This window comes from Maniola jurtina, chromosome 9, assembly GCF_905333055.1.
Source record: "Maniola jurtina chromosome 9, ilManJurt1.1, whole genome shotgun sequence".
Classification (NCBI taxonomy): domain Eukaryota; kingdom Metazoa; phylum Arthropoda; class Insecta; order Lepidoptera; family Nymphalidae; genus Maniola; species Maniola jurtina.
Window position 1 is genome coordinate 11,341,451 of NC_060037.1, and position 14,713 is coordinate 11,356,163.

Genomic DNA, 14,713 nt, shown 5'->3' on the forward strand with positions numbered 1-14,713 from the left:
TAGTTATTTTGGAAATTCATAACTAAAAATAACTACTTATTTTAACTATATATATTTTTTAAATAAATATAGCTAGGTACCCATGTTGGTATGTTTTTAAACGTTTCCGTTGCTGACAGCGGGCCGGGTGCGGGAACATTTGTCAGATTTATTTGACATTTCCGATCTCGTTTGTTTTCGTTTTTTTTCTACCTACCGAAAATCGTAGGAATAAGGATTCTCAGTATTAGTTTTTATTAATTTTTTATCATGAGGACGTTATAATATTTATATCCTAACTATAGTAATAAACTAGGAGACTTGAGTATTATTTAGGATGGTCTATAGTAAGTGATAATTGTACATAACATGGGTATCACAGGTTTGATACCCTTCCTCGAGAAGGCTTCAAGGAGGGCTAATGTTGGCGAGTTCAGCGGATGTACAGTAGCGATAGATACGTACTGCTGGCTTCATAAGGGAGCATTTGCTTGTGCTGATAAGTTGGTACGAGGTGAAGAGACTGATGTGTAAGTTGCTCAACATTTTGTAGAACTTAAAACATCAAACCTATTGGTTTTAGTTGTAGGTACATGTGTGCTCAAATTTACAATGCAATGAGCTTTATCTAAAGATTTTTGACCCTGCTACCTGCTATTAGTAATAAAACCTAAGTAATAACTAAGAACCAGCATTGCAATGATGCTATTTTTCACAATTTTTTTATATTACTTTGTCACTATTGGAATACAACAATAATAATTCTTCTAAGACAGAGCATACCTCAGGCTCAAGAGCTTGAAACTTGAAAGCTGAAACTTGGCAATGCTGCAAAGAATGCTTTGATCTATTTTGCATATGTTAGTTTTGTCAGATATTATTTAATATTTCTTTATCTTCTGAATAAATTAAAGACACTACTTAAGTAACATAAATAAAAATATTATTCTTGCAGACATATCAAATACTGTTTAAAATATGTGACAATGTTGCTTTCGAAGAATATAAAGCCAATTTTAGTGTTTGATGGACGCCACCTGCCAGCCAAAGCAATGACTGAACTGAAGAGGAGAGAGTGAGTGTATTATATTAATTACACTATAATGTTATATCAATATTGAGGGATCTATTAAAATTAGTTTGTAAAAACCAATAGTCCACCAATTATCACCACTGTATCGTACAAGTTTAACAATTTCGACCATCAAAAGGAGTACAATTGTACCTACTTTGAATAAATGATTTTGACTTTGACTTTGACTTTAGTTATAACATTATCAAAGCTGTAAATTATAGGTGGGTAGTTTGGTCAAGTAAACTTCTCCAGTGTTCTAGCAGTGCTAAGAAGCAGCTTTCATTCAGCTCCAAACTTCTGAAAGTCTCATCTTTCTCTATTCTGTCAGTTCATCAACCCCTAGGTCTTCCAGTCAAAACATCATGTTTACTTATTAAAATATCTAAGTATATTTTTTTTTTGTTCCTTATAAAGAATATTAGCCATGCTAAACAAGACTAATATTCCCCTTTCCCCTCCAATTAAGCATAAAGCTTGTGCCAGGAGTGGGTACGACAATAGTGCAACGGGTGGGGTTTGAACCGGCGACCTTTCGGAATCCAATCCGCTCCTCAACCGTTGAGCTATTGAGGCTTTAAATATAATATAGATACTTTTAATGAAAGGACATTACAAGTATTCTACGTAATGTCCTTATATTTTAAATGCAAGTCTTGTTCATATTGGTTTAGTCATTTTGCATAGTACAAAGAGTGATCTGAAACCAAAAGTCATTTTAATGAGAATAATTTATAATAATGAAGTATATACATTTTACTGTACTTGCTTACAGAACTCGTGATATATCAAAGAAAAGAGCTGCAGAATTACTGAGTTTAGGAAAGGTAAAAATCTTTGCTTTAATTGTAATTTTTTGTGCTACTTATATTAGTTACTCATTAAACTTTCTTAGAAAACTTGTTAGTATCCCAATCAAAAGCTTTTGAAAGTTGTAACTTTTGAAAGCTTTTGCTTATAACTTCATGGCCAGTTTTTAAGGGACCCAAAAAGAGGGGTGTTATAAGTTTGACATGTATATCTGTCTATCTGTGTATCTGTCTGTAGCATCGTAGCTCCTAAACTAATGAACTGATTTTAATTTAGTTTATTTTGTTTTAAAGGTGGCTTGATCGAGAGTGTTCTTAGCTATAATCCAAGAAAATCAGTTCAGCCGTTTGAAAGTTATCAGCTCTTTTCTAGTTATTACTGTAACCTTCACTTGTCGGGGGTGTTATAAATTTTTAATTTACACTTGTTTAGAATAAATTATGTAGGATTGGATATGAGCATTAGGAAATTAGCAATACCATTATTTAGAAAGTAGTGTATATAGTATAAGATCAAAGAATAAAGGTTATTTTTATTTTATTTATGTTATGTTGTTGCATTGTCTTATAAACAATAGTTATTTATCTATTTCAGATTGAAGAAGCTAGAAGCTTTATGCGACGCAGCGTAGACATCACCCATGCAATGGCTCTAGCTCTAATCAAGGAGTGTCGGAAGCGCAACGTTGACTGTATAGTTGCTCCGTATGAGGCTGATGCACAACTGGCCTACCTCAATATTAAGAATTACGCACAACTTGTTATTACTGAGGACTCGGATTTGATACTGTTTGGGTGCACTAAGGTAATCACACTATCAGATCACACTAATTTGGCGAAAGTTTGTGTGTATGTATGTATGTGTGTGTGTGTTTATGTTTGTTACTCCTTCACGCAAAAACTACTGGACGGATTTGGCTGAAATTTGGAATGGAGATAGATAATATCCTGGATTAGCACATAGGCTACTTTTTATCCCGGAAAATTAAAAGAGTTCCCACGGGATTTCTAAAAACTTAAATCCACGCGGTTGAAGTCGCGGGCATCGGCTAGTTACTAATTATGTGTTACAGTGACTGACAAACAAGTTAAGCAAATGCACATAGTGGATAGTAAGAGGTCTTTGGCGGGTGAAAGGCGTGTGAGGAAATTTTTATCACATAACAGCGCAAAATTGGTTTATTAGTCTCCCTTTGTTTTTCCTGAGCAAATTTTCCTTCATTACATAGTGCTGCTTTATTGATTTATTGATGCAGAATACTCGGTATGCTTACAGTCAAACACCAAATCGCATACCGAGTTAATGGTTACATACATATACTTAGCTTCTTATATTCGTTAATGCTAATATAAAAAACATCCAATTCCTGATGCTGAGCAATTTGGCGCATTTTCGGCAAAAATTGTATGTATTGTTGCACGGTGAAAAAAGGGCAGACTTCTGCACGAACAAACAGCCCTATCCGGTTTTTTATACCATTTGATGCGCAAATAGTTGATAAATTTAACTGTACACACAACAGGCGGAAACGTTTAAGTGCGGAAACCAGCCCAGAAAGAAGAAATTTAACTTTATACTCATTGTATTATGAGTAAGTATTTAATAGATGAGTTATAGAGGTTATTCATCAATAATAAGTTTAAACATCAATTTTTCGAAAGTCCAAAATTATTACTTCAATCTGAAATGAAATCATGTATGTATATATTTTTATTACAACGCGAGCGTAGTGAGCTCGAAATGTATCATTTGAGTATATTCCGTGGCTAAGGGTTACAGCGCGAGCAAGCTTGAAAATTAAACTTAATTTTCAAATTCAAATTCAAAATATTTTTATTCAATTAAACTTTTACAACTTTAGGCTGAGGATCGAGTGGTGGCGCTCTTTAGGGAAGGCCTATGTCCAACAGTGGACGTCCACAGGCTGATGATTATGATGAAACTTTTACAAGTACTTTTGAATCGTCAAAGTATCTACCACTGGTTGGGAAAAATACTCTTGTTCTGTTTCAGGTACTTTTTAAAATGGACCTCGATGGCACGGGTACCCTCGTTGAGACAGCGAAGTTGCCGCTAGTGATGAAGTGCCCCATAGAGCACTATCGGTTCGACAAGTTCCGGCGGATGTGCATAATGTCTGGTTGCGACTACCTGGCGTCGCTGCCCGGCATTGGCCTGGCCAAAGCGAGGCAGTTTGTAACTGCCACGCAAGATTCGGACTTCGCTAATGTAAGTAGCCATTATGACGTAGACATCCGCTAAGAAAGGATTTTCGAAAATTTAAACCATAAGGGGGTAAAATAGAGGTTTAAAATTTGTGTAATCCACAAGGACAAAATCGCGGGAATAAGCTAGTAATAAATATCATCTAAAAAACCTAACTTTGTAAATGTGCATTTAAAGAACCTCATTAGCAGTATTTCGCTAATTCAACATTATAAGAATTCAATTCAACATTTTGGGCCTGGAAGTCTGAAACTGTGCAGTAATTTCTATTTCTATTATTCTATTTACAGCTGTCATGTTGGAAATTGCTGGCGTGCGTACAGAAAAGAGTCGATAAACGTTTTGTTTCTAACAAAAAACCAATTTCTGAGCAAGTGGGAGAAAATTTTCTTATTCCCGATCTAGGCTATGGCATAGAGTGTAGATGAAGATGAAACTGATAATCAAAATAATTTAATTAACTTTCAGGCACTAAGAAAACTGCCGAGCTTCTTCAACCGATCGAATTTAACGGTAACAGATGAATACAGGGAGAGCTTCCTGAAAGCCGAGGCTACGTTCAAGCATCAGTTTGTTTACGACCCCACTGAGAGAAAGATGGTGCGACTCACTGAACCAGATGATGAAGGTATGGACTTGATGCTCAAAAATAGTTCTGGTTATTAAACAATTTTTTTTTGAACATCTCTTCATCGTTCATGAGACCTCTATCCAATCCATACATAATAATATTATAAATGCGCAAATGTGTCTGTCTGTCTGTCTATCTGCTACGTTTTCACGGCCCAACCGCTGAACTGATTTTAATGGGTACAGACTTGGGATACATCCTGGGGAAGGACATAGGCTACTTTTTATCCCGGAAAATCAAGGAGTTCCTAAGGGATTTAAAAAATCGAAATCCACTCGGGCGAAGCCGCGGGCATCCTCTAGTATTCACATAATGGCCGGAGTTTTCTTGGGATAATGTTCCCAGATAGTTCCAGCATTTTTGAGCATAGTCAATAAAAACACACACCGCAATTTAGTTTTGATACTTAAAATTTAGTAATTTTTCTGTCTGTATCATCATAAAAAAAATTCACAACCAAATCAGTTCAGCAATTTAGTATTTTTCATACACTTAATATATGAAAAATTTAGTAAAGTTTACTCAGAATAAATGAAACATAATTATTTCCAGATATTGAGATAGCGCTGTGCGTTAACGCAGGTGAACTTTTGGACCCTAAAGTCGCATTTCAGTTGGCCTTAGGAAATATTGATCCTTTTACATTAAAGAAATTGGACAATTGGGACCCCGATCATCGAGATCTTGCTGTAAGTGTATTTATACTGTTTTCATTTCATTTGAAATTCACCTCAGTCCACTGCTGGACATAGATCTCTTGAGAACATACTTCAAATGACCACTAAACAGAACAGCTGTTTTAAGGCGGCCATCTTTTATCAGTTTATCGAAGTGCAAAGTGCCAAGTATTTAGTGCTATAGGTTAAAAGTTTTATTTTTTACTTACTACATTTCTTCTGTTATACCAAGAAAGTGAATATTTAAAAATTAGTGTACCTAATTTAACTGACTCTCTGAGTTGTATTCCTCATTGAAGGTAGTGGCAGTTTTTCAGTAACAACAAAATGGCAGGGGTTTTTTTGGAATAATTATGCGGTGGGTTCCCCAATACCTCTATTTTAAAGCTCTAGCTCTAATCTAAATATTCCAAATTTTTATAAACCAATTTCAAATTCTTCACAGTCTGAGACAGATATAAAAACAAATAGTTGGAAAGAGAAAGGGATAGCGAATCACCCAAGCATATGGAGTGCGGATTTCGTCCAATATCTAACTGAGACCCACCCTTGGGTGAAAAAGGTTAAGAAAGTTGAACCAATCATAGCGGTGCCTCAAACCAGGCTGAGGAAGAAAGTTGTCACTTTGGTTAGCAAGTTTGTGCCAGAAACGCAGGATGAAAGGTAGTTATTGACCAAATCAAAATTAAAAAGGATTTTCTCAATTGGGATGATGCCTATGTCTAAAATGAATTATTTATTAGGAGTCATTAAATAGAGGAGTACCAAAATTCGTAAAACCCACGTCCGCTGCTAGTTTTTAGTTTGCTGACTATTTTAAACTAGCCGATGCCCGCGACTTCGCCCGCGTGGATTTAGGTTTTTTGAAATCCCGTGGGAACTCTGATTTTCCGGGATAAAAAGTAGCCTATGTGCTAATCCAGGATATTATCTATCTCCATTCCAAATTTCAGCCAAATCCGTTCAGTAGTTTTTGCGTGAAGGAGTAACAAACATACACACACACACACACACACACACACACACACACACACATACACATACAAACTTTCGCCTTTATAATATTAGTGTGATGATGATTATCGATTAAACTAAAAAAGTACGTCCAATTATGTCAAATGTCTATGACGTCACATCTGTGAATTTCATACAAGCTCTCTTACTAAGCGAGCGTTTTGACGTTTGATAAAAAGTCACTGATTTGACTAGTAGTCATCATCCCTATTGATTTGCTTTGTACTTGCTTATGACCGCGACCTCATGGACTACACAAATATTAAACCTTAGGGGTTGTATTTTCAAAAACTTTTTTTAGAATTTTCTTAGCGGGTGACTTCGTCATAATTACACAACATAGCTATTTGTGTGCCAAATTTCAACCCGACCTGTCTAGTAGTAAACAGCTGTGCGTTGATAGATTAGTCAGTCAGTCGGTCAATCAGTCAGTCACCTTTTCCTTTTATATATTTAGAATAACTCACGCCATCGCTTTCGTCCGCATGGATTCAAGTTTCAGAAAATCCCTTTGATTTTCGAGTTTGATTTCGTATCTGGGGTGCAAGCTAACTCTGTACTAAACGTCCAAATTGGTTAAACGGATGGGCTGTGACAAGTTAATAGACAGACAGACACTTTCGCATTAATAATAATACTAACTGATTCTCCTTCGTCCGCCTGGATTTAGGTTTTAAAAACTCTTTCATTTTTCGGCATAAAAAGTAGCCTATGTCACTCTCCAAGTCTTTAATTATATCCATGCAACGTCGATCCGTTGCACTGTTGCGGCGTGATTGAAGGACAAACCAATAAACCAATAAGCAAACACACTTTCGCATTTATAATATGTGTATTGATGGATTTTTCTACAAACCTACAAAATTCTAAAAATCTAAAACTTTCTTTACAGCCTATCCATAGAAACCTTAAAAAGTATGTATTGTAAAGAGCCAGCGATGAAAAAACAAAAAATTGATTCCGAAAACGATACGCAATACATCGAGACTTTCACTGAAGATGAACACAACATTGCAACAACTGAAATAGAAGTAACAAAAAATCCCACACAAAAAGATAAATCACCAATATTAGAAAACCGGCAAAGATCTTTCAAGAAATATCTAGAGAAAAGAAGTGACACGATTTTAAAGAAACTCAGCCGATTTCCGAGAACTGTATTAAGTGACAACGTTATTGAAAGCAAATTTTTCAATAATGAACCTAATGACTTAATTAGTAAAGTTGAAAATTGTATAACAATAGAAGAATCGCCTGAAAAATGCGCGAATAAAAATGACATAGAAATAGATAAAAAATCGATATTGTGTAATAAATTAGAAATCGATACTCAGTGTTCGCAAATCGATTCATCACAAAGCGAGAATTGCTTGAGTCCCAAAAAGTGTCAGAAAAGTCCAATTTTGGAGTTAAGTCCTAAAACTAGAAATCCATTTAAGTTGAGGCCTGCACAATGTTCGGAAAACGATTCTGTATTGGAGGTCTCCCAGAAAGAAAATTCTCTGAGTCCAGAAATGGATAAAATTAGTCCAAAATCAGATCCAAACGATCCGAAAATTGATCAAAACAGTAAGATTTTAGATATCAGTCCTAAAATAAGGAATCCGTTTAAGTTAAGGCCTATTGAAAGTTTATTAGTGGATTGCAAAGAGAATTCCTTGAGTCCAAATATGGATAAGAATAGTCCAAAAATGGTAGACAAGGGTCCAATTTTGGAACAAAATGGCGCATTTATGGAATCTCAATCGACATGTGACACAGGGTTCAGTGAATCTATGATAGAGAATAGTTGTCTGTATGAAAATATGGTAATTCCAGTGGATCCTGAGGTAACTAAGGTAGTATCTAGTAGTTTAGTGTGTGGTAGGTAGTCTGATTGCTTAGATATTGCCAAAGTATGTAAGCTTTCTTAGGCCTGGTACTACTCTATCCACGGAAAGTTAGCACAGAAAATATTGGTTCGTTTGTGATTGGTTGGTCACTTAAAATGGTTAACGCCCACTGACTTTTTGTCTTTATTATTTGTATGGGATTACGTAAAAGAGAGAGCGCTACATTAACTTAACTCCGTGGATATAGTTGTATGATTTTTGTTACATTTTTCATTTTTATAAATCAATCACCCTCCATCATCAAATGACTTTACTAGAAAAATTTATGAAATATATAGTAGTATATAGTTATTATTCTAGTAGTACTCAAATTCAAATTCAAATTATTTTTATTCAATTAAACTTTTACAAGTGCTTTTGAATCGTCAAAATAATCTACCACTGGTTCGGAATGCTGTTCCTACCGAGAAGAACCAGCAAGAAACTCGGCGGTTGCTCTTTTCAAATGTACAATTTACAATAATATGCCATACTGTATACAAGCAATTGCAGCGCCGTATATTGCTGGAGCGAATCAATTCCAAGCTTTTTTGTCATTTACATAATCTTCGATTGTATTGCCCGTTGTCTAACGCCCGTGACTTCGTTCGCGTGGATATAGGTTTTAAAAATTCCGTAGGAACTCTTCAATTTTCCGAGATAAAAAGTAGCATATGTATTAATCCAGGGTATATATCTCCATTCTAAATTTCAGCTCAATCCGACGAGTAGTTTTTGTAACTAATATACACACATACACACAAACTTTTCTCTTTATAATATTAGTGTTATTAGTAGTTATTATAATTACCTTATTAGATCTGTTTAAAAATGTCTCATTATTTTGTTTACATAATAATTGGGAGTTTCTAATCAAACAGACATTACGCTCTGTTTCCTTAGAAACATCCTTGAAATAACTTACATGATTTTACTTTCCCCAGTCATTATACTTCGACTCGCCATCGCCACCTAAAGCGGCTTCCCAATCGTCCCTGGACAAGTTCAAACCTGGCGCTAAGAAGCCGAGATGCAGGGTCCCGGGTTTGAGGAAGACTGCATCGCTGCCGTCCAATCAACCCACTTTGTTGAGCAAGTTTGGCTTTCAGAAAAGGTGAGCTTGTTTTAGGACTTTTGTGGGCGTGGGTTCGTATCCCACTTCTGAACTAATAAAAATATCCTCAACTCATAAGAACTGACTTTATTCCATCGCTATACAATGCATGATAAACTCTAACTTTAATTCAAAACTACTAACTTCTTGAAAACATATTGATAAATTCCAATCTTTTCTGCTTCGAATCAATATCAACTGCTTTTCTTGCCGCCATTTTCCCATCTTCCCCTAATGTCTTTTCTTTTTTTAAATTCAACTCTATGCAAAGGTTAAATCGGTAACAGTGGCACTAGATGATGCCCGCGACTTCGTCTGCGTGGATTTAGGGTTTTAAAAATCTCGTAGGAACTCTTTGATTTTCTGAAATAAAAAGTTTTCTATGTCAGTTTCTGGGACGAAAGCTACCTCGGTACCAAATTTCATATAAATCGGTTAAGCGGATGGGCCCGGAATCCCGTGGGAAATAAAATTTAAATAAAGTTTAATAAGTTCCATAATAACATTGACATTTTTGTTTCAGGACAGTGTTAAAGAAATAAGAAGAATTATTTTTATTATGGCAGTACAACATTTAATTATGGCATTATTGTAAGCGTTACTGAATTGTTTTATGACAGTGTTTTTTTTACTTTGAATCTCCGTTGCCACTTTTTTTAAAGTTTTATTTGAATACTCACTAAGCTTAAAGTATCTTCATTAGTTTTTACGATAATACTTGAATGCGGGTACTACAGTTCCGGAAAAAGAGTTTGGGGGCGCGATTACGGTAAATTGACAGCTACAGTATGACGATCGCAATCACCTCTGACTGGCCGATACTCGCTCACTATTGGCTAAAATGCATTGCAACAAGTATCTCATAAATTCAGCCAATCACAATAATAGTGATAGTAATTGATAGGTACAAGTTTACCAAAATCGACCTACTGAATGACGGGGGGATGTGAACCGTTGTTTCATCTCTCTTTGAGTCGTAATACTCATACCTGACAGTCGTGACTGTTTTGCATTAACCAGTAGGAGTTTTTTTGGATAATGCAGTGGGTTCCAACTTTGAAGGAACCCTTTACGACTCGACTAAGATTAGATTTCAAGTCTTAGCTTTTTTGAACGATTATTATCTTTGACGGCTTAATGTGCTCTCCGAAGCACACACGGTAGATACGAAAAGGTCAAAATTCGGAGCTCTGCAGTCGATCATCCATTCAGTTGCCGATGTTGGTCAACGTTGGTTAACAATCGCAATCGATTGATAGGTGCTGTCTCAAGACAGATAGCCCACATAGAAACCCCCGCGCCGGAACGACAAGGTCAAAATTGGACCTCTGAATTCATTCAAAGGGTTAACATTGCTTAACGATCGCAATTGATTGATATGCGCTGTTTTAACTAGCCCACATAGACACCTCCGCGCCGTCGCGCCTCTTGTACTATATCTCTTGTACTAATAGATCGATAAATCACCCACTGCGCAGGCTCAATATCGGCGGGGTGATTTGCTAACTCAGTGTTCAACACTGAATGATAGATATTAGCCACCGAGCTCATTTGACATTCATTTTGAATCCAGTGAAGGTTTTCTACGAAAAAATATTTTTATTTCACCCAGTGAAGCAGCAGTGTAGAACCAACCAGTGCCAAATGACCTCGGTTGCTATTATTCAGTGTTGAACACTGAGTTAGCGAATCATACCGTTGAGATCCGATTTTCCGAACGTCAATACTGCTGACGTCATTAAAAATTCAACATGGCGGATGATCTAAGATGGCGGATTATAATAGTTTTAAAACTTTAAAAAGTGGTGAAGGAAATTCACCTTGGAAGTAAATATGAATGTTTTTGTTAAGTGATTGTGTTGTGATTTGAAATCATGTCGACAAATCGAAACAGATTGCATTTTTTGTTGATTACCTCCAGTTTTAATTGTGATAATAATTATTACTTATTAATAATTTAGAATTATGATTGTTTATAAGAAAGTAATTAAAATAATTGATGCAATAGTGTAGTTTTTTTATGCGACATTCTAATATTTATTATGGCATGCCATAAAGCCGCATGCTGATACAGTAATTTAAAATGTAGCGAGAATAGTCCGCAGACTGTCGTATCGTAAGGGCGCATTCGCACTCTGTCGTGACGACATACAGACAGTCGTGCATGGAGATGTTCAAATAGGACGGCACGGTTAACTGTCGTCCACGACTTTTTGCAGGGACGCACTGAGGTAGATATTATTATTAGTTCAATGCAGGGACGATAGATTGTTGAGACAATGGAAACGGTTAGCGCGATAGTCGTAAAACGATAAAAAATCATGACTGATCGTGATGGTAAATCCAATGGGACGGCATCCAATGGGAACAGCTAGATGCCATAGTCATCCAACGATAAATTAACCGTTACGACACAGTGGGAACCTGTTCTAAGAGTCCTCGGGCACTAGGCAGCTAATCCAATCTATGCAATTTTGCGTATGCATAGTTCAGATTCGGATTTGATTGAGTTTTAGAAAAATCAATAAGTAGATAGATAGATAGAACACTTTATTGCACACAAAAACACATGTAAAGGATCACAACACAGAAAGAAGAAAACAGAAAAAAACAATTGTGTGCAAAGGCGGCCTTATTGCTTGGAGCAATCTCTACCAGGCAACCTTTGCTAAAAGGAGAAGTGCTAGTGTTGGATAGTGCCGTCGCAAGGAATTTTTAAAAAGACTTATATAATATACGTAGGTAAGTATTATCGAAAAATAAAAATCGAGGAACCATAAAAAGGTTGACTCGAAACATTTCTGATATAGATCGCTAAGCTGCCTACCTAAGTAATATAATTTATTATAATTATTACGATTTAAATCAAGCCCAACCCTTTCCATTCACACAGCGAGGCAGGGAGGTACATTCGATCCACAAAGGATATGAATCTCATTACAAATAGGTACACAGTTATCACAACAATCTTTTGTGTAAAGCAACGTTTCCGACACCCCATTAATACGTTGATACGGTTGATATCAAAAGAAGTGTGCGACCCTCGTTAAAAAAGGCATTATACAAGTGACGTTTCTTTTATCTGATTAATTTTAAATAGGTTTTATTGTGGTTGTTGGTCCCAGGGGGTGTACTCTACTCCTAACTAGTAGGTTGGTTACACTCATACTATTTTAACAAAGAGTTCTAGTTTCATGGCGGCTATTTTCAATTTTTTTAACCCCCGACCCAAAAAGAGGGGTGTTATAAGTTTGACGTATCTGTGTATCTGTCTGTGGCATCGTAGCGCCTAAACGAATGAACCAATTTTAATTTATTAGTATTTGTTGTCATAGCGACAATAGGAAAACCTACACATTCTGTGAAAATTTCAGTTCTCTAGCTATTATGGTTCACGAGATAGATACTTACAGCCTGCTGACAGAAAGATGGATGGATTGACAGCGGAGTCTTAGTAATAGCACGTAATAGTGTCCCTATGGCACTCTTCGGGTACAGAGCCCTAAATAGAGCAACTAGCATGGCTACGGAACCCTACCTTATGGGTTTTCTGACTGTCAGGTTGGATTTACGACATTAAGGTAAGTACCTAGTTACTCTTGAGACGTGAGAAGTTTATTTTCGATTCTCCTCATCCTAGAATACCTACTCATAAAGTAAAGCCCTCGTAGCTTTAGTTTTAAGTAACGTAACCACTATATCGTACAAAGTTTAACAATTTCGACCATCAAAAGGTACAATTGTACCTACTTTGAATAAATGATTTTGACTTTGACTTTTGACTTTGACTTAAACTACTACTAAGTGTACTACTACCTATAAAGTAGGTACGTACACGGTGTAAGTAATTTTCCCTATATCCCAACACCTCATAGACATAGGTCGTTGCACCATTGTCGTACCTACTCCTAGCACAAGCTTTACGCTTAGTTGGAGGGGAAAGGGGCTAATAGATTTTTTTAAATAGAATTTTTTTTATCGGTTTTCACGCGGCATAGTACAGTACGGGAACGCTATACCTGGTGAGTTTATAGCTGGGCTGGCAGGGAGATTTTTAAAAACCTTGTTTATTTAATCTTTAAATTTGTACCCACTCGGTAATTAATTCCATTAACATCCAACCAGAGTGAAATTAAATTGTTCTCGACTGGATGTTACCATTGTTGAGTGCTCGGTTAATTTGAATATATTCCACTTAGCGGATGATTAAAATTTTCACCGCCATAACGAGCTTCGATAAAATTTTGTTGTACGACACAGGAATTACCTAAAAACGTGATTTCCAAAGCGACGTGATTTGTGATAACTCAAATGATGGTTTAAAATAAATGACGTCTGGAAACTATTGAAAACTTTATCTATGTACTTTATCTACTACCATTACCAATCTACTAACTCTATTTATTTATTAACCCCCGACCCAAAAAGAGGGGTGTTATAAGTTTGACGTGTGTATCTGTGTATCTGTGTATCTGTGTATCTGTGTATCTGTGTATCTGTGTATCTGTGTATCGGTGTATCTGTGTATCTGTCTGTGGCCTCGTAGCGCCTAAACGAATGAACCGATTTTAATTTAGTTTTTTTTGTTTGAAAGGTGGCTTGATCGAGAGTGTTCTTAGCTATAATCCAAAAAAATTGGTTCAGCCGTTTGGAAGTTATCAGCTCTTTTCTGGTTTTCTTATTACTTTTATCTCAGGGCCACCAGAGGTTACGTATTTTCTGACAAAGGAAATATGTACGATTGAGTAGTGTTAGTAAGTACTAAGAACGCATGCCTAGCCTACCTGCTAGCTTGCTTAGACGGCCAATTTTCAGGTTTCTGATAATCAAGGTACATAAAAACATTACTTACCTCACGTAAATTCTCCAAGCTGATTTTTACGTATATTTTAGGCAATATCCTTAAAAATAAGTCGCCAATACTCCTAGACACTTCCCGCGTTGGCCGTATTGCTTTGCAGACGCTTTAAAGCTCCCAAAACAAGTAATTACTTAACTGCACGTAAATTCTGACGCTCCATTTTTATATATGTCCACCAGACAACTATTTTAAAACCTGTTACAAGAAGACAGACCGATCCAGAGGGCCAATCATCCCCTAAATTCAATTTTAATGCCTCTGTGGGTTTGAGCGCGAGGGCATTATCTACGCGCATGAGACTGAGTGAGACATGTATTAGGATGTATTGACTTCTCTCTCTCTCTCTTTCTCACTCTCTTATAGTTTACTTATGTCAATTAATTATTAATATTTAAAAAAATCTGCTAAAAATTAAAAAAATTGGAGAATTTACGTGAGGTAAGTAATGTTTTTATGTA

At 36.2% G+C, this 14,713-nt stretch overlaps 1 protein-coding gene across 3 annotated transcripts; it reads left to right on the forward strand.

Annotated features, from left to right (window-relative positions):
- Nucleotides 1-167: 167 nt before the first annotated feature.
- On the forward strand, nt 168-11,399 carry LOC123868058 (exonuclease 1). 3 transcript variants are annotated; one of them, XM_045910397.1, is made up of 11 exons: nt 168-509; nt 935-1,054; nt 1,827-1,878; nt 2,456-2,665; nt 3,875-4,090; nt 4,556-4,715; nt 5,271-5,407; nt 5,841-6,058; nt 7,302-8,247; nt 9,225-9,394; nt 9,918-11,399. In XM_045910397.1, the coding sequence occupies exons 1-11, from the start codon at nt 349-351 to the stop codon at nt 9,934-9,936; spliced, it is 2,409 nt and encodes an 802-aa protein (XP_045766353.1). In that variant the 5' UTR covers nt 168-348; the 3' UTR covers nt 9,937-11,399. The 3 variants fall into 3 exon arrangements, with proteins under 3 accessions (XP_045766353.1, XP_045766354.1, XP_045766355.1); XM_045910398.1 differs by having other exon boundaries at nt 7,302-8,238; XM_045910399.1 differs by lacking the exon at nt 9,918-11,399 and having other exon boundaries at nt 9,225-9,398.
- Nucleotides 11,400-14,713: the final 3,314 nt, after the last annotated feature.

Coding starts and splice junctions, on each gene's coding strand:
- LOC123868058 (XM_045910397.1), top strand. CDS start 349: ATGGGTATCACAGGTTTGATACCCTTCCTCGAGAAGGCTTCAAGGAGG. Junction 1,879..2,455: donor AATTACTGAGTTTAGGAAAG/GTAAAAATCTTT, acceptor TATCTATTTCAG/ATTGAAGAAGCTAGAAGCTT. Junction 2,666..3,874: donor TACTGTTTGGGTGCACTAAG/GTAATCACACTA, acceptor GTTCTGTTTCAG/GTACTTTTTAAAATGGACCT.